Source organism: Setaria italica, chromosome V (assembly GCF_000263155.2).
Source record: "Setaria italica strain Yugu1 chromosome V, Setaria_italica_v2.0, whole genome shotgun sequence".
In the NCBI taxonomy this organism is placed as follows: domain Eukaryota; kingdom Viridiplantae; phylum Streptophyta; class Magnoliopsida; order Poales; family Poaceae; genus Setaria; species Setaria italica.
Genome location: NC_028454.1, coordinates 28,534,888 through 28,562,551, shown reverse-complemented (window position 1 = coordinate 28,562,551; position 27,664 = coordinate 28,534,888). Strand labels below are relative to the sequence as shown.

At 48.3% G+C, this 27,664-nt stretch overlaps 2 protein-coding genes across 3 annotated transcripts in view; both read left to right on the top strand.

Moving 5' to 3' along the window:
- The first annotated feature begins 296 nt into the window (after positions 1-296).
- Positions 297-6,948, top strand: LOC101764897 (ubiquitin-like modifier-activating enzyme atg7). Of its 2 annotated transcripts, none has more exons than XM_004969107.3 (20): positions 297-525; positions 1,296-1,489; positions 1,570-1,755; positions 1,851-1,905; positions 2,010-2,104; positions 2,235-2,424; positions 2,514-2,631; positions 2,708-2,849; positions 2,961-3,110; positions 3,186-3,374; positions 3,922-4,104; positions 4,222-4,313; positions 4,486-4,633; positions 4,708-4,929; positions 5,102-5,251; positions 5,344-5,532; positions 5,611-5,793; positions 5,879-5,994; positions 6,112-6,259; positions 6,510-6,948. In XM_004969107.3, the coding sequence occupies exons 1-20, from the start codon at positions 381-383 to the stop codon at positions 6,675-6,677; spliced, it is 3,063 nt and encodes a 1,020-aa protein (XP_004969164.1). In that variant the 5' UTR covers positions 297-380; the 3' UTR covers positions 6,678-6,948. The 2 variants fall into 2 exon arrangements, with proteins under 2 accessions (XP_004969164.1, XP_022682966.1); XM_022827231.1 differs by having other exon boundaries at positions 363-488; positions 6,510-6,677.
- A 14,500-nt stretch (positions 6,949-21,448) lies between these two features.
- The window catches only part of LOC101764488 (ubiquitin-like modifier-activating enzyme atg7), a 13,098-nt gene continuing 6,882 nt past the window's right edge, over positions 21,449-27,664 (top strand). The window contains exons 1-10 of the mRNA XM_004969105.4: positions 21,449-21,692; positions 22,376-22,569; positions 22,650-22,835; positions 22,931-22,985; positions 23,084-23,178; positions 23,309-23,498; positions 23,588-23,705; positions 23,785-23,926; positions 24,038-24,187; positions 24,263-24,451. Coding sequence (XP_004969162.1) covers positions 21,548-21,692; positions 22,376-22,569; positions 22,650-22,835; positions 22,931-22,985; positions 23,084-23,178; positions 23,309-23,498; positions 23,588-23,705; positions 23,785-23,926; positions 24,038-24,187; positions 24,263-24,451 — 1,464 coding nt within the window. The 5' untranslated portion in view covers positions 21,449-21,547. The remainder of the gene's footprint in view (positions 21,693-22,375; positions 22,570-22,649; positions 22,836-22,930; positions 22,986-23,083; positions 23,179-23,308; positions 23,499-23,587; positions 23,706-23,784; positions 23,927-24,037; positions 24,188-24,262; positions 24,452-27,664) is intronic.

Sequence of the window (27,664 nt, the reverse complement as noted above, 5' to 3'; positions counted from 1 at the left end):
CATTGGACTGGGGCTGGCCTGAGGGTTGGAATGCCGAAGCCACGAGTCAGCCAGCTGCAGCCGCACCCGCACGGATCCTTTGTATGCGCCGCGAAGGAAAGCACCGGAGATGCCAGATGGGCCGCAGCAGCGGAGGATCTTGTGCGTATCTTATGCTTGGGCCTGTTGGTTGGGCTAAGTTTTACATGGTGGTATTGGGAGCTACTTGGGTCTTCGAGTTGTACCCGCCAAAGCAAAGTCCAACAAGGAATATCTATTTATACAGAGATCCTTCTTCCCGAGGGGCAACTGAAAAAAAGGGAATAAATCCGAAATCTATTAGGCAGAAGCAGATACGGCCGTGCCGCTCGCCGTGCCGGAACAGGTAAGACGAGACGACAATGGCGGGTGCCGGTGCGGCGGGGTTCCCCCGGCAGCTGCTGGTTGAGGCCATCGAGTGCTTAGCGGATGAGGGGTTTTGGGATGCGCTCCGCCGCCTCAAGCTCGAGGTGCTCGGCATTGACGACTTCCTAATCCCAATCACCGGTTCGCCCGCTCCCAATCCACTCTCGCTGTCGTAGAATTTGCGACTTCCCGGGTTTCCCTAGAGCCCCTACCCGCCGTAGTTGCTTACTAGTTGTGATCTGGTGTGTGCGAGCGCTTCGATTTGGAGTTTTGTTTAGTTGTTCTGGTGTTCGCCGGGATTGATTGTTCGTGGATGCAATGTTGCCCCGGGGTTACGTCCATTGTGAGTTTTGCTTGAGATATACTTCTTTTATCACAAATTATTATTCATTTTGCCTTTTGTATATACATAATATGCACATAGATATATACTATGTCCAGATACATAGTAAAAATTATGTATCTAGAGGAACCAAAACGAATTGTAATTTAGTACCGAGGGAGTAGCTTTTAGTTATTACTTTAGATCTCTGTGCTCCACAGTTACGTCTGCTGCCGATGGTTTGGACGTTGGCTCTTGCTGGGGTTCGGGTTCACTGGTTCAGGAATTAGTGTTTGTCGTTCTACCACCAGTTAGGCTTTTGATTAGTGTGGTTGCTCTTTTTGAGCTCCTGGTCGCAATCTTCAGTCTTCACACACGAATTGTGATTCTGAGATGAATTATTTTATTTACAATGAGTTTAGTCAGAGCTCCTGTTGGGTTTCAACTCTAGCCTATCCCAACTTGCTTGGGACTGAAAGGCTATGTTGTTGTTATTGTACGATGAGTTTAGTCAGTGTCTTTTCATAGTTTTAGTTATATAAGAGGTCTCTGCATAAGCTAAAATAGTTCCTTCTGAACTTTAAACCAGGTTATTATGCTCCATGCCAGTTTCACCAAGCAAGCTTGTTCAACCTACGTTCAGAATCATTGGTGCCACCTTCACACAATCCAGTTGGCGACAGGAACAGTTGCCCAATCCTAGGGACCCTTATAAACACTAATAACATGAGGGGATTCCAAGACCTAGATAGGGAACTTCTTCTGAAAACAGAAGCGAAGAAGGTACACACTTGACGTGGAATTTACTGTCGTTTACGCATTTATTTTAATTGTCTAATTTTAGTTTGGATGTGCGGGGGCAGATCTTGCATGACATTGTGTCTGGTAAAGTAGAAGAGGATCCTGCACTGCTGCTTAGGTTCCTTGTGATATCATTTGCTGATCTAAAGAATTGGAAGATCTATTACAATGTTGCATTCCCCTCATTGGTTTTCAACTCGACCCTGCTCAGCCTGCAAGTCGCCTCAGAAGTGCTCAGCAACGAAGAGGTCATGTTCATGTGCACCTAATATTCAACAACACCACCAGTTTCCTTGTTTGATCCATCCGATTGGTACTGAGAGTTGTTTATTCTTTCCTGCAGGTAGAATCCTTGAAAATAGCATTGCAAGAGTGGCGCGCTTCTACTGAAACAACAGGTTTGAGAATCATGCCTACCAGCAAGTCGCATATGCTTGGAATGTTGTTAGTTTGTTCTGTTTATCTGATTAATTATTTCTTGCCATGGATTACATCTCAACAGTTATACCATTCTTTCTGGTTACTATATCCTCGGATTCCTCTGCCTCTATAAGACAACTTAAGGACTGGAAAACTTGCCAGGGGAAGTATCAAAAGGTAGGTCATGTCATCCATTCGATCATTTAAACTGGCTGAGTTTTGATAAATATTTTAGAAGAACATCCTTATTACCCAACTTCCTGTGTATCTTTGTGCTACGTCTAAATTCATTGCTTTGCTGTCGCAGCTGCTATTTGGATTTTATGATCACGGACGTCGCCCAGATTGCCCTGGCTGGGCTATTAGAAACTACATTGCATTCCTGAGTATCCGGTGGAAGATTGAGAAGGTTCAGTTCTTCTGCTACCGTGAATTTAAGGGAAACCCTGATCTAGTACAATCCCTCATTGGCGAAGCATCATTTCCATCACCTTCTGGTATGAATATGGTGGTTTCAATTATAAAATAATCAGCCTGGCACTTTCACCAGCAATTTGTCCATTTCTTACACTGGCTGTTGTGACAGGCTGGGATGACCCTGATCATGTACCTGATGCTTTTGGATGGGAAAGAGTAAAGCCAGGAAAGGGAACAAAAGACATGAAACCAAAAGAATTAGATATTCAATCATCAAATCCAGCAAGGTAGATTGATTGCATATTTTGCTTTGGAAATAATCAACGATGAATAGAAAATTATCTTGATTTTTATTTCACGCAGTCAGGATGAAGAAAAACAACTGATGCACTTAAAGCTTATGGGGTGGCGCCACTTTCCTGTGAATATAGATAAGTTATCTCAGGTTCGAGTTCTTGTCCTGGGTGCTGGAACTCTTGGATGTGAAGTTGCTCGCCTACTTATGGTTAGTGATTTGAGCTACTACTAGATTCCTATTCATTGTAACAAATCTAATAGAATGTAAGATTTTATTTCCTGCTTTTAATTTTGTATGCTGGTCACCATTTTTTTTCAGACCTGGGGTGTACGGAAATTAACTGTGGTTGACAGTGGTAGTGTTGCCATGTCTGACCTTGTCAAGCAATCACTCTACATAGATAAGGACTGTGGAGTCCCAAGAGCAACTGCAATAGTTCCACATCTAAAATCAAGATGTCCTGCAGTGGTGAGGACAGTTTTATCCTTGAAACATATGCTTTCGAATTTTTGTAGTGGATAAATAACGATCACTGTCATGTAGGAGGTTGAAGGCATCCAAATGGAAATACCGGTGCCTGGGCATCCTTATTCTCCCAGCAAAATGGCAGGTGTGCTTGATGACTGCAAGCATCTGCAAACATTAGTGGCTGCCAATGATGCAGTTTTCTTGTTAACTGATACTTGGGAGAGCAGGTGGCTCCCAACTCTTCTCTGTGCAAGCGAAAACAAGGTAAAGCTTGAACACGCTATCCATTGGGTATGGACCTCTGTAGTTGTTCTCATACAGCAGTGTCTAAGTACTTAGCCTATGGCTGAGGGTTTCGCATCCAGATAGATTAATCACACATTTTTAGAAAACTCGGCTGGTGGGGGATGGACCGCCCCACAATATTTCACTAAGAACTTAACCGAAGCCCGGCTGAGAAAGGTCACGAAAGCTGATACCCCACATACATAGAGATGCCACCCCATATAGTTCGGGCCTTTACCCGTGCTTTGAGGCCCAACCCACGACCAGCTCCTTAAACGAGGGCCCGCCCAGCACAGGTCGGTTCACCCATGCTGACCAGGGGAACCAGCGAGTGACCTTTTTTACCCAGCCTGAAATTCACTCCCACGGGGATTCAAACCCAGGACCTAGGGTGCTACTAAGGTCACTGCAACCGCTAGGCTACAGGCCCCTTCGCCACACATTTTTTAGTTAAAAAGTACTCTTTAATCTCTACCTTTTCATTGTGTATATGCTGTACTAATGATATGTTGTACCTCCACTGCAGATTGCTATTACTGCAGTATTAGGATGTGACAGTTACATTGTCATGCGACATGGTGCTGGTCCAGGAACAAGTGGGGGTACATATGAAGTGGCTGCTCAGATAGAAAATTTGTCCACAGAAGATTCTCTTGGCCATCAGAGATTGGGCTGTTGTTTCTGCAGTGATGCTGCTTCCCTCTTTAATGTACATCAGATAAAAACTTGTGTTTTGTGGACATGTTCTCTTGCTGTTTCTGTTATATACTTATCATTTTCCTCATTTTATTATTGGTCTGTCATGTTCAATGTTATTCTTTTGCAGCCAATTCCTAATGGAACACTACCTGGACTTACCTCAGTTGCATCTGGCAAAGCAGTGGAGCTCTTTGCTAGGATGTTACATCATCCTGACGAGTAAGATGCCTTAAAGTTAATCGCTGAGTCCAAATTGTGTTTGTGTAGCATGGATCTCAGTGAATATTAGTTTTTTTACAGACATTAAATATTGGTTAAGCTAAGTTGTAGCGGAGCTTGAAAAACTAATCAGTCCACTATGTGTTGCCATAATTATCATACCCTTTTGCAGGATACATGCTCCAGGTGATATTGCTGGTATGGAAACAGAACATCAGCTTGGTCTATTACCACATCAGCTACAAGGATCACTCCCAAAGTGTGTTTTATCTATGGAACTTAGCAATTCCTCAGGCAACTGTACTGCATGTTCGATTGCAGTAAGTAAATTCCATATGACATTACGTTCTCACAGTTTTATTGCTTCTAATGATACCCATGCTAAACATTCCAGGTATTGTCAGAGTACAGAAGAAGGGGATTGGATTTTGTCATGCAGGCTATTAACTATCCAACATATCTGAAAGATCTTACAGGCATTTCTAATTTGAAGAAGCCAGATACTTGTCCTAAAATGCTGACTAGCATCTGTGTAAATTCAGACAAGATTTCTGATGTTCGCTGTCTACTTTTGGGTGCTGGAACTCTTGGATGTGATGTTGCTCGCATTCTTATGGTAAATGACTCAGTTTCGTAAATGATGCTACTTTATGTCAACTACAACATATAAATGACTCAGCTTTTTCTTCTTAATATAATGATACACAGCTTTCCTGCGTGTTCGAGAAAAACTACAACATATACGCTCACACAAATTCTGTTTCACTTTGGCGAAACCAACTTTGCAGGACTATGGTGTACGGAACCTAACAGTGGTTGATAGTGGTCGTGTAGTTGTGTCGAATTTGACGAGACAATCACTCTACACTTGTGATGACCGTGGTGCCCCAAAAGCAACTGCAATACTTAGGCATCTAGTGGAGAGGTGTCCTTCAGTGGTGAGTCTTCACTTCCTTACCCTCAAAACTGTACTTTCATTTTATTTTACTATTTTCTCATCATAATGAATATGTACCATGCGCCCTTGCAGGATGCACAAGGCATTCAAATGGAAATACCTATGCCAGGGCATCCTGTATCTCCCAGTGAAGCAGCTGGTGTGCTCCAAGATTGCAAGCGCCTTAAGGAATTAGTAGCTTCCCACGATGCTATCTTCTTGTTGACCGACACAAGGGAAAGTAGGTGGCTTCCAACTCTCCTCTGCACTAATGAAAACAAGGTAAACCTTGTAGGCATCCTTGAATAATGTGGACCTTGGAATTTTGTTATATGCTAATAATGCCCCTCTGCATTGCAGATTGCTATTACTGCAGCATTAGGGTATGATAGTTACCTTGTCATGCGACATGGGGCTGGTCCTGGCATAAGCTATGAAGCTTCAAATGTGACTGCTGCCATGGATAAGCTGTCCACAAAGGATTCCCTTGGACGTCAAAGACTGGGGTGTTATTTCTGCAATGACGTCGTTGCTCCTGTTGATGTAATGTTCCATGTTTTGGAGATTATACTTGTTATATGCTTTTAACATGTTGCCTCCAGCAATCATGACATTACTTTTGATGCAGTCTGTCTCAAATCGAACACTGGATCAACAATGTACAGTGACACGACCTGGGCTGGCCTGCATTGCATCTGGACGTGCTGCAGACCTCTTCACAAGAATGTTACATCATCCCGATGGGTAAGCAATTGGGCACCTGAAAGCTGACTATGAATGTGTAACATCCAAAGAAGATGCTAAGTGCATCCAATAAACAAAAGCAAGGAAATCTGATAAATACTTTTACTACTGTTGCAGGATACATGCTCCTGGAGAGATTGCTAGTGCAAGCAGTGGCCATCCGCTTGGTCTATTACCTCACCAGATGCGTGGATCACTCTCACAGTACAACTTATTAACCCTCTTGGGCTATTCCTCGAGCAATTGCACAGCATGTTCCAATGTGGTATGTAAACTTTCTACTGTTGGACAACATGCATGTTATATCTTGAATTATACGAGTTTTAGAGTCTTCATGAGTTAATAGGAGTTAGTGGGTGTGTGTCATAGTGTCATGTACATATTCCCTCCGTTTGTCTCGTGAGTTTCATCCTTGGCCGGTTCCAAGTTTCCAACAATGCAAACGATACTATTGGAATTTTGTTGATAGCTATGCTGCTGATCTCTTATTGTGATTACATGCAAAAATATTGCAGGTATTGTCTGAATATCGGAGTAGAGGAATGGATTTTGTGATGCAAGTGATCAACGAACCAACGTATTTGGAAGACATTTCCGGCCTCACTGACTTGATGAAATCCACAGCTTACACTCAGGTTGAGTGGGTAGATGAAACTGATGAAGACGATTTCATCGAGATCTAATATATCACATGGTTTTAACGGCTGTAAATATCATCTCCTACATTATGATTCACGAGATGACGAAATAACATCGCGTGGGATGGCTTCACTCAACAATACGAAGCAATCAAGCAACAACCACCCTGTAAATACTTTGTAACATTGTGTTACGTTGCTAGCTTTTACACTTGTAATGCACGAATGGAAGTCAAGCTAAATACTGCTAGTTTTCAGTAGCGTTGTCAACTCAGCAAACGCTATTAATTCTGGGAACTCGCGATTTTATCCTACACGCGCTTGTTCTTGTGCCCAGCCGGCGGCTTGCTGAAACGCACGTGCTCGGCGAGGCAGAACCCAAAGAAGGCAGACATGCATGCCAGGTCGGTGACCATGACGAGCACGCCGACGACGGGTCCGACGACCACGGCGAGCAGCGCGGCCAGGAAGCCGTCGCGCTGCAAGCCATGAGCACCATCATTCCGGCCAGGAGCAGCGACAGCGAGCCCACGGAGACATGGGCGCAGGCACTCTGCTTCTTCTCTTCCTCCTCGCGGCCGGCGGCGCCGTCTCCGTCGACGGACAGGCGCTGCATCTCGGAGGAACAGCCGAGACGATGATGTTGGGCTGGCTGGTGAATTTTTATAGAGCCCGAATACGTACCGAGCCGAGGTCGGAATCGCTTGGGAGTCCGAATTGCTTCCTGAACTCCCATCGGATTTCGAAACAAAATCGATAACCTTTGAGTGGCGTTTGGATAGCACCTTGGATTGGGATGGTAATAGAAAAATGATGAACGTTATCTTCTCGGTGATCCTCCCGTCCATCTGCCCATCCAAAGCTCACTAGCCTGCTGCCTGACGCCCGCGCACAGGTACCATGCGAGGCGAGCGATGGCTCCAGACGCTTCCTCCTCAGCCTGTTCTAGCAGCAAGGGGAGATGCAGCAGCGGCCCGTTTTGCGAGGCGAGCAGCACCTCTGTGCTTCAATTCGGAGCTCCCTGCATGCCCGCGCAACAAGGCGAGCTGCGGCTCCGGCAGTCCGTGCGGGTGAGGCGAGATGCGGCGAAGGCGGCGTGCGGCGTGGCGAGATGCGTGCCTGCGCGGGCAGCAAAGCAAGCTGTGGCTCCAGCGGCCTGTGCGGGCGTGGTGAGATCGAAACTATAGATGTACGTTCGGCCGCCCGGTCAGGCCCGGGCCCGGCATGGCCCGTTCATTTTCGTGCCGGGCCTGGCCCATCACGATAACCCCGTCGTGCGGTGCCAGGCCAGGCCATGGGCCTCACTGGCGGCCCATGCACGGGCCCGTGAGGCCTTTTTCGTGTCGGGTCGGCCTGAAGAGCCCGGCCATTTTTACGTGCCGTGCCGACCCATAGCTTGTCAAGAGGGAAAAGACTTCATCGAATAAGGGTGAAACACTAATTCATAATCTAAGACTTTCAAGTTCATCAAACATTCAAAAATTAAAATATAAGATTAATCAGCAATCACACATTCATCACATGCACACAATCACACAGAAATTCATAATAAAGGAATTATTAGAGCTGTTAACACTTGATCTGTATTGAGAAAACCCTTGTGAAAAAATCCTAGTGAAAGTAATATGATTGCGTGGAAGATTCAATACAGTACATATATATAGGTGCCTATGCAGGCGCCTAACCCTAATCACCTAGGGCCGACGCCCAGATATGGGCCGGCCTGGGCCTGCTATACATGACACCCCCCCAGTTTGAGCGTCGGTAGCCTGGACGTTCAGACTGGTCCTGAACTCCATGAAGACCGAAGAAGGTAGGCCCTTGGTGAAGATGCCGGCGTACTGAGATGTCGTCGGAACATGCAAGACGTGGACTTCACCTGTGGCGACGTGCTCCCGGACGAAGTGGAGATCAATCTCCACATGTTTGGTGCGTTGGTGCTGAACGGGGTTGGATGACATGTACATAGTGCTGATGTTATCACAGTAAACCAGAGCAGGGCGGCGCAGAGGGGCACGGAGCTCATGGAGAAGCTGGCGCAACCAGGTGATCTCAGCTACAGTGTTGGCAACGGCACGATATTCTGCCTCGACACTGGAACGAGGTACTGCATTCTGACGCTCGGAAGACCAGGACGCCAAGTTGTCGCCCAAGAAGACCGCATAACCTGATATGGATTTACAAGTGCCCGGACAGCTCGCCCAGTCTACATTAGAGTACACCACGAACTCGGTCTGCACAGATGGGCGCAGCAGGAGGCCCAAATGAAGCGTGCCGCGCACATAGCGCAGAATACGCTTCAGAGCCGCGAGATGTGAATCGCGCGGCGCGTGCATGTGGAGACAAACCTGCTGGACAGCATAGGAGATATCCGGGCGGGTGAATGTCAGGTACCAAAGGGCACCGGCCAAACTCCTGTAGTCCGATGCAGCTGCAGCCGAGAGCAGGTTGCCTTCACTAGCGGACAGCTTGGGGTTGGTGTCAACTGGCGTCTGACAAGGCTTGCAATCGGCCATACCTGCACGATCCAATATCTCCACCATGAACTGACGCTGGGAGAGTAGCAGGCCCTTACTAGAGCGTTGAACACGCATCCCAAGGAAGTGGTATAACTCACCGAGGTCCTTCATCGAAAACTCCCGGTGCAAGTCTTGAATGATACGGGCCAGGAGGGGCGACGAGGAGGCTGTCAGAACGATATCATCCACATAGAGGAGGAGGTAGGCAGTGTCATGGCCACGGTGAAACACGAAGAGGGAGGTGTCCGTACGGGCCTCGACAAATCCGAGCTGCTGCAAATATGTGGAGAAGCGACTGTACCAGGCCTGAGGCGCTTGCTTGAGTCCGTAGAGAGAGCGGTTCAGCTTGCATACATACCGAGGATGAGCGGAATCCTCGAAACCAGTTGGCTGTGCATAATAGACCGTCTCAGACAGGGTGCCGTGTAGGAAGGCATTCTTCACATCAAGCTGGTGTATAGGCCACTGACGAGAGAGAGCCAAAGAGAGCACCGTGCGGACGGTGGCGGGCTTCACAACCGGGCTGAAAGTCTCAGGGAAGTCAACCCCAGGGCGCTGCGTGAAGCCGCGAAGGACCCAGCAGGCTTTGTAACACTCCAGAGATCCGTCGGCATGGAACTTGTGCTTGAAAATCCACTTTCCAATCACAATGTTGCTGCTTGAAGGCCGAGGAACGAGGTCCCAAGTGTTGTTGGAGAGGAGAGCGTCGAACTCTTCCTGCATCGCCTGGCGCCAATTAGGATCAGTAAGGGCCCCACGATAGGACCGAGGGACCGGTGAGAGAGACGACAAGTGGAACAAGGTGGGCTGCCGGAAGCCCATCTTGCCACGGGTCGTCATGGAGTGTGTGTTGATGACGGGGCGAACCGGCACAGCGCCTGGAGGCAGAGATGCCGCAGGTGGCTGCTGCGGCGACGATGATGGTGGAGGCCGGGGACGGCGGGAATAGACCATCAGTGGTCTGGAGGCGTCGGCCGGCTCCTGGGGCGCTGAGGCGGTAGCAGATGGCCCGGCCAGGGGTGCAACGGGCCCGAGCGAGGCGCTGTCCAGCTGGGTGACAGGGGCTGCAGCGCCCAGCCGGTGGCCGGGAGACGTCGTCGGGGCCGGCTGGTCGCCGAAAGGTGCTGCAGGGGCAACCAGCCAGGTGCTGGACGGCGGCAGGGGGGCTCCCAGGGCGGCCGGAGGTGAGCCTGGGATGCCGTCGGCGCCTAGGAACGGCGTTGGTGGCGCCGAGGGAGCGCCTGGTGGTGCTGGAACATCGGCCACACGTGGCTGTGCGGCGACGTCGACGTCAACGGAGGGACCTGGAGGAAGCAATGGAGGTGCCATGCTGTATGAAACCACCTCGGGAAGCTCCAAAAAATCAAACTCATTAGTGTAGACTGGTGAGGACTGCTGGAAGAGGAATTGCGCTTCATCAAACACCACATGGCGAGAGACTATCACGCGGTTGGTGGAACGATCAAGGTAGCGGTATCCCTTATGATGAACAGAGTAACCAAGGAAAACACAGAGAGTGGAGCAGGGAGCCAGCTTGTGTGGCGCCGTGGCAGAGAGGTTCGGGTAGCAGGCACAACCGAAAACCCGTAGGTGACCGTAGTCGGGTGGAGTGCTGAAGAGGGCCTGGTGCGGTGTGGAACCCTGGAGGGTTTTGGTCGGCAGTAGATTAAGAATATGGGTGGCGGTGTGCAGTCCCTCCACCCAATAGGCTAGCGGCATGCTGGCTTGGAAGAGGAGGGAGCGAACAACATTGTTGATGCTCCGGATGATGCGCTCAGCATGACCGTTCTGTGGCGAGGTGTGTGGGCAGGACATCCGCAGGTGCATCCCCTTGGAGAGGAAGAAGGTGCGGGAGCTGGAGTTATCGAACTCGCGGCTGTTGTCGCACTGCACGGCTTTCATTGTGGCGCCAAACTGAGTACGCACAAGCGAAAAGAAGGTAGTGAGAGTCGCAAAAGTGTCAGACTTAAGACGTAGAGGAAAAGTCCACAAATAATGCGAGCAATCATCAAGCACCACCAGATAGTATTTATAGCCGGAAATACTAGGAATAGGAGACGTCCATAGATCACAATGGAGTAAATCAAACTTATGAAGAGCACGAGATGACGATGTCTGAAACGAGAGGCACACATGACGACCGAGCTGACAAGCATGACAAGTAGTATTGGCAGTTTTATTACAAAAGGGGACAGCAGAAGCGACTCTAGATAGAACATTAGAGTCGGGGTGCCCCAGGCGACGATGCCACACGTCGGAGGAGGAGGTGGCTGCCAAGGCGTGAGCAGTGGGGAATCGAAGCGGGTAGAGGGGACCGAAGCTATTGCACCTGATGATCACTCTCCGGGATGATAGATCCTTCACAGAATAGCCAGCGGGATCAAATTCGAGGGAACAATTATTATCGGCAGTAAACTGGCGAACAGAGATTTAATAAGTTTAGGAGAAACTAAAACATTATTAAGAGACAATGATTGTGGAAAACAAGCTGAACAAGTGGCTGTGACAGGGATTAAGGAATCATCACCGACAATAATGGAGGAGGGAGAGGGATACCGCGAAGGGAAAAAGTGGGAGAGGGTACCAGGATCAGATGGTCATGTGGGAGGAGGCACCTGAGTCGAGGTACCAGTCAGTCACCTGTGGTTGGTTGAGTGTCATGGTGCTGAACGTAGAGGCGAGAGACTGCTGGTCCCAGGAGGAGGGCAAGGCCGAGGACGCGCTGTAGAACCTGGGCGGCGCCTGCTGCTGCTGCGCCAGGGAAGCCTGGGCGGCCCAGGCCTGCTGCTGAGCAAGCCACGCCTGTTGCTGTTGGGCGAGGGCGACCTGCTGGTGTTGGGCGATGTAGGCCTGGGGCAGAGGTGGGCTTCCTTGGGAAGGCGGGGTGGGGCGCAGCGGTCCAGACCGCAATGGCCCAAGACCGGGATACATCTGAATTGTCCCGGTCCAGGGGTTCCAGAATGATGGCCACGTGCCAGGGGGCGTCGCCTGCGCCAGGGGGTCTAGGGGTTTTGGCACCCTGGCTGGAGCCGGCGCCTTTGCCCTGGCCGCCCTTGCCAGAGCGGCCTTGGCCGCCGCGTTGGCGACGATCCCGGTTGCCTCCTTTGCCCCCCCCGGTTGCTGGCGCGAGTGGTGTTGGGGGGCGCGGGAGGCCGGGGCTGAGAAGGGCCAACGGTGGCCCCGAGAAGGGCCTGCGGTGGCTCAGATGACGATGACAGCATGGTCATCTCCTCTAGAAGAAGGTCATCACGAGCCTCCAGGAAGGAGCGCAGGGGGCGGTTGCGACGGATGTCGCGAACGATGGCGTGGAACTGGCCGTTGAGGCCGCCGACGAGGGTGAAGACGAGGAGCTTGTCATCGACAGGCGCCCCAATATCGCCGAGGTCGTCAGCCATGCCCTTCAGGCGCTTGCAGTACTCCGTGATGCTGAGGTCCCCTTGCTTGAAGTTGCGGAACTTGGCATCGAGGAGGATGATGCGCGTCTCCTTGTTGCCAAGGAACTGCATCCTGATGGCGAGCCAGGTGGTGCGGGCTATGATGATGTCGGCGAGGTCCGTGGTGATGCTGCTGTAGAGCCATGAACGGACGACGTAGTCCATGCAGAGCCAATCTGCATAGGGGACGGCTGGAGGGTCACGGAGGATGTGATCCTGCAGCGAGTACTTGCCGACGGCGAGAAGGAACTGTTCACGCCATCGGGAGTAGTTGCCGGCGGAGTCGAGGACGATGACGACGAGGCTGCGAACATTCTGGATAGCAGCGGCCTGGGCATGGAGCTAAAGAAGGGTTGCGGCTTCATGCATCAGCAGGGCGCGGCGGGCGTCCAGGTTGTCATCGGTGTCGTCGTGGACGACCGAGTCGTTGTCGGAAGCCGAATCGTCCAAGACGGTGTCGCGCGTGACCTGGCACTAGGTGCGAGTGGCAGCCAGGTGTGCGGCGTCGGCGGCGGCCACGGTAGCGGTGGGAGAGGTGGGCAAGGAGCCAGCCATGGATCGCGCGGAGGTGCGGGACGCGGGGAGTGCGCAAGGGAGGCACGGCGCGTGGAGGCGTGGGATCGCGCAGGTAGCACTGAGAGGCGCGCTAGAAAGCGTAAGGAAAGGAATCAGGGGTGACCCGTACTCGTGATACCATGAAAGTAATAGGATTGCGTGGAAGATATGTATTGATTAGGAATTCGGGGATACAGTACATATATAGGTGCCTGCATAGGGGCAGGCGCCTAACCCTAATCACCTAGGGCTGACGCCCAGAGATGGGCTGGCCTGGGCCTGCTATACATGACCCACTCACGCAATAAACACAGAACATACATGTTACAATCTAACACCTCGTGAGGGAAAAAGAGTACAGCCAGCTCAAGACTCAAGTTCAATTCAACATTACAGGTTACAAACATTGAGACACATACATAGACATAAAAATATAGAACTAGAACACCCAACTGGCCAAGCCAACACCAACAGACAACAGTCCAACAGGCTTTAGCTTCATCCTCCAGCCCTCTAGCAGTTCAGCTTACTCCTGGGGTAGGCCTAGAGGTGCACAACAGCATAAGTGTTAGCAATTAAAATGTTTAACAATTGAACAAAAGATGAGTTAGTAATGGACTTACTGACTAACTTGGCCTTCATCTTTGTCTGGGTAGGGGCTTTTGTAAGTTTCCTCCAATTCATTGACCTCCTTCTCAACATCATGTTGTGCCCTTGCATATCCCAACTCCCAATCCTTGAGGTAGGTTAGCATCTCCACCGTCTCCGGCAACAACCGTCGGCACCGCTCCTCAATCACCCTGCCAGTTAGACTAAAACAAGATTTCAAAGAAATAGTGGAAACTGGAATAGACATAACATCTTTAGCAAGTATGGAAAAAATAGGATGGGATAGCTTGTGCTCATGCCACCAACTAAGTATGTTGAAGTCATCGTCATAGCAAGTAATAGTATCACTGTGCAAGTAGGATGACAGCTCAGAAGTAAGAGATATAGGAGGTGTAGATGAAAGAACAGGAGAACCACATGAACCAAATGGACCAGGACCACCAAAGATCTTGCCCCATGCTGTTCTTTTCTTACCAGTAGCAGTTGTAGGTTGAGAGGGCCTTTGCGTCCTAACTGCACCAAACTTGTTTTCATACTTGTTAAACAACTTATGTAATTCAGTACTTATCTCAGTGAAATAAGAAGAGTAATCAACACCAACTGTTTGAGAAAGAAGTTGGAGAACATTATCAAAAACCTCTCACCTTAGCTCTAGGATCCAAAATGAATGCAAAGGAATACAACAGAGGTATGTTCTGCCAATAATTGAGAAACTTAAGATTCATAGAAACAACAATATTTCTGAGCAATGGATCAGAATCTTGGGCATGCAAATGGCCTGCAATCTCAATAATATGATGCAACATCAAAGGACTTGTTGGATAGTAAACACCAGATAAAGCAACAGTGGAATCATAAAACATTTCAAGGAACAGCAAAATTTTCTCAGCAATTACCCAATGGCTTTCAGTCAGAAGTGGCTGGCCATTGTGCAAACCATAATGAGCAAAAATAAAGATAGAAAAGACAGTCTTATATGGTAGTAGATGTTTGAGCATGAGATATGTATAATTCCATCTCACATCCATATCTAAACCAAACTTACGAGGGCGTACCCCCTTGACAATTCAGAAGTTATTAAAAGCTGCAATGCGTTGATTAGAAGAGTTCAAAAAAGAGATTGCAGTCCTAAAAGTCTCAAGATAAGACTTGATCCTCTTCAAACTAGACTTGACTATGAGATTGATAATATGACATGCACAGTGTTGATGCAAAAGACCAACAAGTGCTTTATCAGAATCAGAATCAAGAGGTTCAGGATCTAGACCTAGATAACCAACAAGTTTGGGAATAAGTGTGGACATGGCAGAAGTATTAGCAGAAGCATTGTCAAGTGTGATAGAGAAAATTTTATCCTGTAAACCAAACTCAGAAACTATTTGTTCAATATGCTCAGCACTGTTAACACCAGAATGGGAGCAATCAATCAACCTAAGAGCAATGACTCTCTTCTCTAATTCCCAATCAGCAGAAACAAAATGTGCAACAACACTAAGGTAGTCCTCCTTAGCATTGCCAGACCAAATATCAGAAGTAAGACAGACAAAAGAAACATGAGACTTCAAAGTATCAAGAAGAGAAACACAACGCTCGGCAAAGTACTTGGTAAGATCTCTAGAAGTGGTTTGTCTAGAAACTTTAGCAAAACGAGGGTTATGAGCACGCTGGATGTACTCCACAAATGCCTCTATCTCACCAAAGTCTAGGGGTAGATCAAGTCTAGCAATCAACCGACACAATTCTTTACGAGCAAGATCAGGCTTGTATTCCCAATTAATAATTGAGCCATCAGAATGGAATTGCAGTTGCAACCGAACAAGAAAAGAATGGTTTTGTTTAGCCAAGCATATCTTCTGGTGCCGAAGCAAATGCCCAGTACCAGCACAAGACTGGCTAGTAAGAATGTGAGAACAATGACGACACTTGGCAGTGTACCTTACCTTCTTCCCGTTGGCGCCTTCCTGGAACAACTCCTCAAAGTCGTTCCAGGCAGCAGATCACCGCTTCCCCTTGCGGACACTGGTGCCTGTTGATGTAGTCGGGGTAGAAGATAGGGCAATACCTCCGGCACCAGCAGCATCCACATTGACGGGAGTAGCAGAGCTACCGAAGAGTGCCACGGCTCTGGCAGCCACGTCATCCTCATCGTCACCTGGTAGAACAGAACAAGAAGAGGATCAAGAAGGCAGGAACAAGAAGATGAACAAGAAGATGATCAGGAGAACAAGAACAAGAAGAGGATCAGAAAGAAGTTACCTGGCAGGCCACAGGCCCTTAGGTCATCGTTGATGGTGTAGATCTCGTCCATCACGACAACCTCCTGTGGCAGGCGGCAGCCGGGGCGTCCCTCAGGCCTCAACCACTCCGTCACTCAACGGCGCACGGCACCTGACGGGCGACGGATACCTGCAAGAAAAATAGGAGAACAAGATCAGGAACAACAAGAGGATCAGTAGAACAATAAGGGGATCATGAGGACAATAAGGAAGAAGACAGTTACCTGCGACGCCGGAGCCCGAAGTAGGAGAAGAAGACAGTTACCTGCAAGAAGAGGATCAGGAAAATAAGAACACGATCAGGAGGATCTACATCAGGAGAACAAGAAAAGGATTAGGAGGATCTACATACCTGTGATGCCACAGCCCGGAGCCAGAGACGACGACGGGAACAAGATCAGGAGAACAAGAAGAGGATCAGGAGGATCTAGATCCAGATTCAGGGAGGCGGGATGGGAGGAGTTAAGGAGCGGGAAGCGAAGGATTCAAGGCGAGGAGGCGGTGCCGATGGCAAGCCGGCAAGGCACCAGGGAGGTAGGGAGCCAGGGAGGTGGTCAGGCGAAGGCGCAGAGGAGGTGAGCCGGGAGCGGAGGAGTCGAGGCGAGAAGGTGGCGCACCGGTCGCCATCAACCGTCACCGGGACGTGGGACTGCGGGTGCGGGACGAGACGGGAGGAGCCAAGGAGGCAAGGAGCCTGGAGCGGAGGAGTCGAAGTCGAGGCGAGGAGGTGGCAGGCGGAGGGGAGAATGGGGTAGACCAGTAGGGTTTGCGAAGAGGGGTGCGACTGGCCGTGGGGGGCTTATATATGCCCCCCTTCCCGACCGTTGGTGGACTGGTGGGCTGCCTGGGCCGGCCGGCTGTTCGCTTGACGGGTCGGCAACAAGCTGGCGGTTCGCTTTCATGCCGGGCCGTGCCGCCCAATGGGCCGAGGCACCAGCCCACGCCCGGAACAAGCATGCGGGCCAGGCCAGCCCGAGTTCGAAGAGTTACGGGTCGAGCCGGGCTAGGTCCAGGCTAAAAACACAGGCTTCGTGCCGGGCTCTCGGCCTGCGGGCTGCATGTACATCTATAATCGAAACCCAACCCTCTCGTGGGGATTAGGGTGGTGTCTGGGTAGTGGGAAATGAGGGGACAGGGAAGCGAGGGCTATGATATATTTTATCCCATGTTTGGGTGGTTGGATAGGGAAATAGATAGGGATCAGGTCATCGGGATAGAGAAATAAGGCTATCTTTTCTCAGTAATCAATAACCTAACTAAACATATATGTGTGATGATACATGTCACGTTTATGAGCTGCAAGTTCAGAAATTATTTTCATAATTAGCACATATTTACTTAGCATCACATTGTCAAATTATGGACTAATTAGGCTTAATAGATTCGTCTCACGAATAACCTCCATCTATGCAATTAGTTTTGTAATTAGTCTATGTTTAATAATCCTAATTAGTATCTAAACATTCGATGTGACAGGGACTAAACTTTAGTCCGTGAAACTAAACACCCTCTTAGCTTGGGCAGTTGGGCCATGCGTGAAACTAAACCATCCAGAGGCATCGAATATTCCTTTTAGATCCTGTATCCTCCTGTGCGAGAAAAAACATCGAACAACGCCATCCCGGACGGATCGTCTCGCTTGCATCTGCTCACCTCCACCCCTTCTTCCCTCTTCGATCCAGCCTTCCCTCACGCAGGAGCTACCAGAGCTGCACGGACTGCTGCTGCTGGCGCTCGTTCTCTTCTGGTAGCGCGGTGCCCTTTGCGCAGGTACAGACTTCTTCTCGTCGCCCACTCAATCTAGTTGCTAGGTCTGGTTCTGGGTTGAATCAAAGGCCAAGAATGGGTTTGCGCTGTTTAAATCTGATGTTGTGCCAGGGGATTTGTGAACGAATAGGTTGATTGGTTGCATTACAAGTTCTGGGTGCTTCTATGGTTTCTTTTGCATCTGATTAGTACAGATGCGATTCAGTCTTGCTGATTTTTTTATTGCAAACTGATTTCTTGACATCCAATACAAGCTTCACGTGATAGCATGCGTGCAAAACTAATTTATAGTGCAGTAGATTAGCACGGATGTTTAATTTCTCTTATCCCTAAAAATCTTGATACATGTTTTGCACTATTTTGGGTAATTTAGATAGACAACAGGAAGCTTGTTAGGAGAAAATTGTTGATGCTTATTATTGCTGCAACAACATATGCAGCTTCATGTATGGTGGTTTTGTTTGTGACGTCTAGACTATTAAGCAATAAGAGGCAACGTATTACTTATGGGCCAATGGAGGAGAGGGATAAGTCTAGGATTGAGAATCTTAACACAAGGATCTACAGGGATGATACGACCTACACAAAAATGATAAGGCTTAAGAGAACCTCATTTTTCCAGTTGTGCCAAGTTTTGAGGCAACACTCTCTGCTACGTGACACTAATCATGTGTGCATTGAGGAACAAGTTGCCATGTTCTTGAATACAGTTGGCCACAATGTACGAAATAGGTTAGTTGGTACCAATTTCAATAGGTTAGGTGAAACAGTTAGCCGGTACTTTGGATTAGTCCTCCATGCCATAGGTGAGCTACGCAATGATCTTATTCGGCCACCTTCAATGGAGACTCCAGCCAAAATTGCAGGGAACCCAAGATGTGATCCATACTTCAAGGTATGACATGAAAAGCCCTAGATTAGGGATATATGGTCATAACTTTTGGTTTCTGATTTTTTTATGTGAACAGTAGGATTGTATTGGTGCTATTTATGGAACACATATAAGACCATTTGTTAGTAAGTCTATGGAAGCAACCTTTCATGGTAGAAAATCATTTCCTACCCAAAATCATTTCGTGGTAGAGCCTCATTCTTGATGACGCAACCCCATTCTTCTCCTTCCGCAGTCAAGTTGATATTGTCCTAGCTTGTTGCATCCTTCACAATTAGGTTGTTTCTCAAGTAACAGACTGTTTCATTCTACTAGAGAGCAATTGGACACCTAACCCTCAAAGGACAACTAGGCAGCAAGCAAATGACCATAGGTTTATGGTTGATAAGAGGCAATTGATTGCTGAAGCAATGTGGGCAGATCGTCAAAATCACTATGGACATTAATAGTGTACTTTTTATTGTACCAATGAACTATTTTTTATTTTTTCAGATTTATGTACTAGCTATGTAGTGGAGCGTTGTGTTGTTTATCTTCTCGAATTTATGTACCAGCTATGAACCATTGTGTTGTGCCTAGTGGGGACCATTGTGATGTTGTAATATGAATCCTTGTACTATTTTAATAGGAATGCTTGTGCTATTTTGATATGAATCCTTACTGATTTAATATGAATAATTTTTCTATATTATGAATTCTTGTGTTTCTTTTGTATGTTGTAGGAGATGGACCAGAAACATCAGGGAAATAACTTGGTTGGACATGGTGGAGGTGCAATTCAATGGACAAGTACTTTGTCAAGCTTTATGCTCAACTACTTGTCTCAACTTGTGGCTAGTGGCACTAAAACCTCTTCAGGCTTCAAGCAAGTTCATCTGAATGCCTATGCAAAGGCTTTGAATGAGTGCCTGGGTGTTTTTGTTATTGGTACGCAAGTTAGCAACCACCTCAGAAAGTGGAAAAAAGATTTATGGAAAGATTGTGAAGCTGAAAAGCTTGAGTGGAGCTAATTGGGACGAAGAAAGCTGCACCATAACCGTGGAGAGAGAGCATTACATTGGTTATTACTGGACTGAAATTTTTACCATATGTTCTTCTTGGTTTGTTGAAATTGTTGCCATATGAGTCTTAATATTTTACTAAAATTCATGGCATCTATGTATTTTGCCTGCTAGGACCATCATGAGGATGCCAACTACTTAAACACTCCAATTGAGCACTACCATGAGATGGCCACTATCTTTGGCAATAGTTTGGCAACTGGTGCATATGCCAAGGGAGCAAATGACCCTATTGCTACGGAGGTTACTAAAATAGAGAATGCACCAAAAGACATTAAAGATGCTTCATCTACAAATGATCAAGTAGGGGTAATGCCTGATGAAGTGACAATGTCTGTCAACAATACTGGTGGGGAGTCCTTAGGTACTAGACCACCACCACCAAAGAAGGCCAAGGTCACTGTTGAAGATCCTAACATTGCCATGGTGACTATGATTAGTCAGAGCCTTGGAAACTTAGCAGCAGCCATAACAAATGTCACCAGGACCATTACTTCAGATGATGACATTCCTGAGGGACTTTATGATGCCATGATGAGTATCTCTGGATTTGATGCAGCCCATCTTGATCACTACTATGCTTATTTGTGTGACCATCCACCACAAGCAAGGGCCTTTTACAAGCTGCCCCTGTCAAGCAAAATGATATGGGTTGCAAGGTACATCAAGGAGCACCTTTCCGATGCTGATATATAAGTAGCAATCTAAATATTTTGCTAACCACTAGAACTGTAATCTAACCTATGGTGATTTATAATTAGTGATTGCGTGTTGTACCTAGTCCTGAACTGAAGTTTGGTATTGTGGTATTTGTTAGCTTGTTGGTGTTGGTCCTAATATTTTGCTAACCACGTGAACTAAAACTATGGTGGTTGATGATATGGAATGTATGAACTATGGTCTGGTATTGTCTGGTATGAACTATGGTCTGATATGTTATAACTATTATCTGTGATATTATCTTAGTGTTGGGCTTATTTCTGTACTCGTTGTTTAGTGTTGGGCTTATATCGGGATACATTCTTTTATGTCAATTTATTTATGTAACCAGCTTATTAGAGGTAAAATTACCACCTATAGTAGGAAGGTTACCATACCCTGATTCATTCAGGTAGCCAAATATAATCTTATACCATCCTGTATCATCCTATTCAAGCAACCAAACAAAACCATGTACCATCCCATTCAGACAACCGAACATCCAACTTGCATCATATCGTTCAGAATCATCCTATCCAGGTGAACCATCTCATACATGTTCCACTTAACCAAACACTACCTTACTTATGTATCTGAAATGTCATTCTATCTTTGTATCTAAAATCTGATCAAATTTACAAAAAGTTTGACATTTACAATGCCAAATAAATATTATTAGATTTATTGTGAAATACACTTTCATCGTACTATATAAATTTAGTCAAATTTAATCAATTTAAGATCGGATGATAAATGCACACCGGTTTAGTTAGTTAAAGAATTGATTTGCACCAAATGTAACACATTAGGGATGAATACCGTACTTTTGCAATATTTAATAGATGAAAAATACACAATTTTTCTAATTCTTAACATCTAGCATTTTTTTTAAGAAGAGACTTGTATGTACTCCAGCATTGTCTTCGTGGTCTTCTACAACTCCACGAAACAAGTTGTACGCACGTCAAAGCAAAGTCCAACGAGGGATATCCATACACATACAGGTACCCTTCTTCCTCAGGGGGCAAACCAGAAAAAACAAGGGCAGAATCAGAACCGCCCGTGCCGCTCGCCGTGCCGGCGGAGGGAAAGAGGAGACAGCGATGGCGGGGGTCGGTGCGGCGGGGTTCCCGCGGCAGCTGATGGTTGAGTCCATCCCCTTCTTGGCGGATGTGGGGTTCTGGGATGCGCTCCGCCGCCTCAAGCTCGACGTCCTGGCCACCGACGACTCCCCAATCCCAATCACCGGTCCGCCCCGCTCCCAATCCCCTCTGGCTGTTTATTCGCAGAATTCCCGACTTGGGCAGGCAACGAGCGCTGAGCCGCTGACCCACCTGCGTTTCCGTGCTCCGCTCCCGGGCTTCCATAGAGCCCCTACCCGCTGTAGTTGCTTACCGGTTGTGATCCGCGTGTGCGGGCGCTTCGACTGGAGTTTCTTTGGTTGTTGTGGGGGTTCGCCGGGGTTGGTAGTTCTTGGACGCGATGTCGCCCCGGGGTTGCGTCCATTTTGAGTTTTGCTGGAGATGTACTAGCTTTTAGTTACTGATTTCATTTGATCTCTGTGCTCCACAGTTACGTCTGCGGCCGATGGTTTGGACGTTGGCTCTTGCTGGGGTTCGGGTTCACTGGTTCAGGAATTAGTGTTTGTCGTTCTACCGCTTTTGATTAGTGTGGTTGCTCTTTTTGAGCTGCTGGTCGCAATCTTCAGTCTTCACACACGAATTGTGATTCTGAGATGAATTATTTTATTTACAATGAGTTTAGTCAGAGCTCCTGTTGGGTTTCAACTCTAGCCTATCCCAACTTGCTTGGGACTGAAAGGCTATGTTGTTGTTATTGTACAATGAGTTTAGTCAGTGTCTTTGCATAGTTTTAGTTATATAAGAGGTCTCTGCATAAGCTAAAATAGTTCCTTCTGAACTTTAACCCAGGTTATTATGCTCCACGCCGGTTTCGCCAAGCAAGCTTGTTCAACCTACGTTCAGAATCATTGGTGCCACCTTCTCACAATCCGGTTGGCGACAGGAACAGTTGCCCAATCCTAGGGACCCTTATAAACACTAATAACATGAGGGGATTTCAAGACCTAGATAGGGAACTTCTTCTGAAAACAGAAGCGAAGAAGGTACACACTTGACGTGGAATTTACTGTCGTTTACGCATTTATTTTAATTGTCTAATTTTAGTTTGGATGTGCGGGGGCAGATCTTGCATGACATTGTGTCTGGTAAAGTAGAAGAGGATCCTGCACTGCTGCTTAGGTTCCTTGTGATATCATTTGCTGATCTAAAGAATTGGAAGATCTATTACAATGTTGCATTCCCCTCATTGGTTTTCAACTCGACCCTGCTCAGCCTGCAAGTCGCCTCAGAAGTGCTCAGCAACGAAGAGGTCATGTTCATGTGCACCTAATATTCAACAACAACACCAGTTTCCTTGTTTGATCCATCCGATTGGTACTGAGAGTTGTTTATTCTTTCCTGCAGGTAGAATCCTTGAAAATAGCATTGCAAGAGTGGCGCGCTTCTACTGAAACAACAGGTTTGAGAATCATGCCTACCAGCAAGTCGCATATGCTTGGAATGTTGTTAGTTTGTTCTGTTTATCTGATTAATTATTTGTTGCCATCATCTCAACAGTTATACCATTCTTTCTGGTTACTATATCCTCGGATTCCTCTGCCTCTATAAGACAACTTAAGGACTGGAAAACTTGCCAGGGGAAGTATCAAAAGGTAGGTCATGTCATCCATTCGATCATTTAAACTGGCTGAGTTTTGATAAATATTTTAGAAGAACATCCTTATTACCCAACTTCCTGTGTATCTTTGTGCTACATCTAAATTCATTGCTTTGCTGTCGCAGCTGCTATTTGGATTTTATGATCACGGACGTCGCCCAGATTGCCCTGGCTGGGCTATTAGAAACTACATTGCATTCCTGAGTATCCGGTGGAAGATTGAGAAGGTTCAGTTCTTCTGCTACCGTGAATTTCAGGGAAACCCTGATCTAGTACAATCCCTCATTGGCGAAGCATCATTTCCATCACCTTCTGGTATGAATATGGTGGTTTCAATTATAAAATAATCAGCCTTGCACTTTCACCAGCAATTTGTCCATTTCTAACACTGGCTGTTGTGACAGGCTGGGATGACCCTGATCATGTACCTGATGCTTTTGGATGGGAAGGAGTAAAGCCAGGAAAGGGAACAAAAGGCATGAAACCAAAAGAAATAGATATTCAATCATCAAATCCAGCAAGGTAGATTGATTGCATATTTTGCTTTGGAAATAATCAACGATGAATAGAAAATTATCTTGATTTTCTATTTCACACACAGTCAGGATGAAGAAAAACAACTGATGCACTTAAAGCTTATGGGGTGGCGCCACTTTCCTGTGAATATAGACAAGTTATCTCAGGTTCGAGTTCTTGTCCTGGGTGCTGGAACTCTTGGATGTGAAGTTGCTCGCCTACTTATGGTTAGTGATTTGAGCTACTACTGGATTCCTATTCATTGTAACAAATCTAATAGAATGTAAGATTTTATTTCCTGCTTTTAATTTTGTATGCTGGTCACCATTTTTTTTCAGACCTGGGGTGTACGGAAATTAACTGTGGTTGACAGTGGTAGTGTTGCCATGTCTGACCTTGTCAAGCAATCACTCTACATAGATAAGGACTGTGGAGTCCCAAGAGCAACTGCAATAGTTCCACATCTAAAATCAAGATGTCCTGCAGTGGTGAGGACAGTTTTATCCTTGAAACATATGCTTTCGAATTTCTGTAGTGGATAAATAACGATCACTGCCATGTAGGAGGTTGAAGGCATCCAAATGGAAATACCGGTGCCTGGGCATCCTTATTCTCCCAGCAAAATGGCAGGTGTGCTTGATGACTGCAAGCATCTGCAAACATTAGTGGCTGCCAATGATGCAGTTTTCTTGTTAACTGATACTTGGGAGAGCAGGTGGCTCCCAACTCTTCTCTGTGCAAGCGAAAACAAGGTAAAGCTTGAACACGCTATCCATTGGCTATGGACCTCTGTAGTTGTTCTTATACAGCAATGTCTAAGTACTTAGTGTTAGATATGTATGTGCTATGTGCGTATATGGGCCTGGTGTGTATCACGCCCAGGCCCAAGCCGGCTCCCTGCTGTGCCTAGATAGATTAGGATAGGCAGGTTATCCCTTGATTGGTTATGATTCTATAAAGCTCTCCCAAGGGCTTCCTATATATTTGTACATCTTGTATACCCTAATCAATCTATTATTCCACGCAATATCCATTGCTTTCATGGTATCACGAGTCCGGGTTTCTCCTGTTCTTGCTTCCGCAACCTAGCGCGCCGCCGCTGGCGCTGCTTTCTCCGCGCATTTTCTTGCTTGCCTCTGCCCAGCGCGCCCTCGTCGGCGCTGCTACCGCGTGTGTCCCTCGCGCTGCGAACCCCCCTGCCCCCCTTCCCCTGCACCGGCCCTCAGCCGTCGTTGCATCCCATGGTCGGCTCTTTGGCCACCGCCGCTAAGACCTCCACCAACGCCAAGTGCAACGCCGCGGAGGCCGAGGCAGCCAAGCGCGCCGCCGACGAGCGCGCGGCTCGCAAGAAGGCGCGCGCAGCCGCCCTCGCCCGCGTTTTCAAGGCTGAGGAAGAGGTCGCCACCGCTGCTGCTAGCCTCCGTGATGCCCTCGCGTGCGCCGCCGAGGAGCGTAAGGGCGCCCTGCCCAACTCTGAGGAGGAGGACGCTGTCGACAACGCCTCTGCCGTCTCCAATCAGGCGCCCAACAACGCCCACCGGGCCATGCTGCTGCACGAAGCTGCTGCCTTCTTGAATCTGCACGCGCAAGCCGTTGCTGCGCAGAATATCTGAAGTCTCATCCCCATCATTCTCGACATCACCTCCGGCAACTACACGGTGGCGCGAGCAGTTCCTCCTCACCGTCGGCAAGTACTCCCAGCAAGACCATGTCCTTCGCGATGTGCCCGCTCTGGCCTCTCCAGATTGGGGGGCGCATGGATTGCGTCGTCCGGTCTTCGCTCTACGGCACCATCACCAACGACCTCGTCGACGTCGTCATGGAGCGCGGCGAGCGCGGCGCCACCGGCCGTGCCACCTGGCTTGCCATTGAGACCCAGTTTCTCGGCAACCAGGAAACACGGGCCCTCTACCTCGACGCCCAGTTCCGGAACTTCGTCCAGGGCGATCTGTCCATCATGGATGCCCTCGGTGATCTTGGCAAGCAGGTCTCCGACCGTACCCTCGTCCTCAACATCATCTGCGGGCTCAACGAGAAGTTCGCCGCCGTTGGCCGTGACATTAGGCGCAGCCGCCCTCTCTGCACCTTCCTGGAGGCTCGCGATGACTTGCTCCTTGAGGAGCTCATGATGGCAAACCCTGCTTCGACTCCGTTTACGGTGCTCCTCACCGGCACCAGCCTCGGGCTTTCCTCCTCGCGCTCCCCTGGTTGGTCCAGCAACAACTTCGAGGGCGGCAAAGAGGGCGGCAAGGGAGGGAACTTCGGGTCCTCCAGCAGCACCTCCTCCAAGCAAAAGCGGGGTAAGCGCGGCGGCCAGCCGCGCCAGGGCAGCGGCGGCGAGGCCCCTACCGGCTACAACTCCAACGCCCAGGCTCCTGCTCCAGGCGCGGCAAGGAGACCGGCGGTCCCTGGACCTCCTTCTGGAACCCGTGGACGGTTACAATACAGATGTGCTCGGGTCCACAGCAGCAGCCCAACGCTCCCCTCCAGCCCGCTGCGCCTCCTCAGCAGGCTCTTTTGGCGCAGCAGCAAACCTTTCCTCGCTCAGCAGCAGGCCCTGTACGCCTAGTAGCAGGCGCAATAGCACGGCCTCCAGGCGCCACTCATGGGCCAACAGGCGCCTAAGGTCCCTCCGGGTTTTTACAACCCTGTGATGGGCCTGCCTTCCGCCTGGGATCAGCAGTCCCTCACCTCTACGTTCAGCACCATGACGCTCAACCAGCCGCAGACAAACGACTGGTATCTCGACTCAGGTGCCACCTCCCACATGACTTGAGATGCTGGTACTCTTTCATATTCATCTTTACCCGCTTTTCCTTCATCCATTGTTATCGGTGACGGCTCCTTGCTTCCCGTCACGGCTACTGGCGCAGCACACCTTCCGGGTCCTTTATCTCTTAATAACGTTCTAGTTTCACCTAAGCTTATTAAGAATCTTATTTTTGTTCGCCAGTTCACCTCTGATAACAATTGGTCTGTCGAATTTGATCCCGCTGGCTGTTCTGTGAAGGATCTGGAGTCTCGGAGGCTGATCGTCAGGTGCAATAGCTCTGGGCCGCTATACCCCTTGCACCTTCCTATTGCTCACGCCCTCACCGCTATCTCCACCCCATCGGTGTGGCATTGCCGTCTTGGTCATCTTGATCATGAAGTTTTGTCCAAAGTCGCTTCTGCAATTCCTTTTTGTAATAAAGAAGTCAGTCCATTTGTCATGTGTGCTAGTTAGGGCGTCATACTCGTCTCCTTTTTCAGTCATCAGCATCTCGAGCGTCTAGCAATTTTGATCTCATACACTGTGATTTGTGGATGTCTCCTGTTCATAGTGTCTCTAGATACAAATACTATTTGCTCATTCTTAATGACTGCTCTCATTACTTGTGGAGGTTTCCATTACGCCTAAAATCCAACACGTTTGCAACTTTGACTAACTTTTTCTCCTATGTGTGTACTCAGTTTAGCGCCACTATGAAAGCTGTTCAGTGCGACAACGGCCGCGAGTTTGACAACTCTAGCACTCGCACTTTCTTCCTCACTTACGGTACCCACCTGCGCATGTCCTGCCCATACACCTCGTCCCAAAACGGCTGGGCCGAGCGCATGATTCGGAACGTCAACAATGTTGTTCGCTCTCTCCTGTTCTAGGCTAGTATGTCCCCTTCTTATTGGGTTGAGTCGCTGCATACTGCCACACATCTGCTTAACATCTTGCCCACCAAAACACTTGGCTCCTCCACGCCACACATGGCTTTGTTTGGCGCCCAGCCTTCCTATCATCACCTTCGTGTTTTCGGTTGCATGCTATCCTAGGGCATGTTTGGCATGGCTCTGGAGTTAAACTCCAGCAACTCCAACCAATTTTCCAGCCAAACACCTCAGCTCCAAAACTTCATGGAACTGCCAACTCCATGGAGCTGTAGTGCAAATGGGGGTGGAGTTTGGAGCACCTCTTTTGCAGCTCCAAAACC

Coding starts and splice junctions, on each gene's coding strand:
- LOC101764897 (XM_004969107.3), top strand. CDS start 381: ATGGCGGGTGCCGGTGCGGCGGGGTTCCCCCGGCAGCTGCTGGTTGAG. Junction 2,425..2,513: donor ATCATTTCCATCACCTTCTG/GTATGAATATGG, acceptor CTGTTGTGACAG/GCTGGGATGACCCTGATCAT. Junction 4,634..4,707: donor GTACTGCATGTTCGATTGCA/GTAAGTAAATTC, acceptor TAAACATTCCAG/GTATTGTCAGAGTACAGAAG.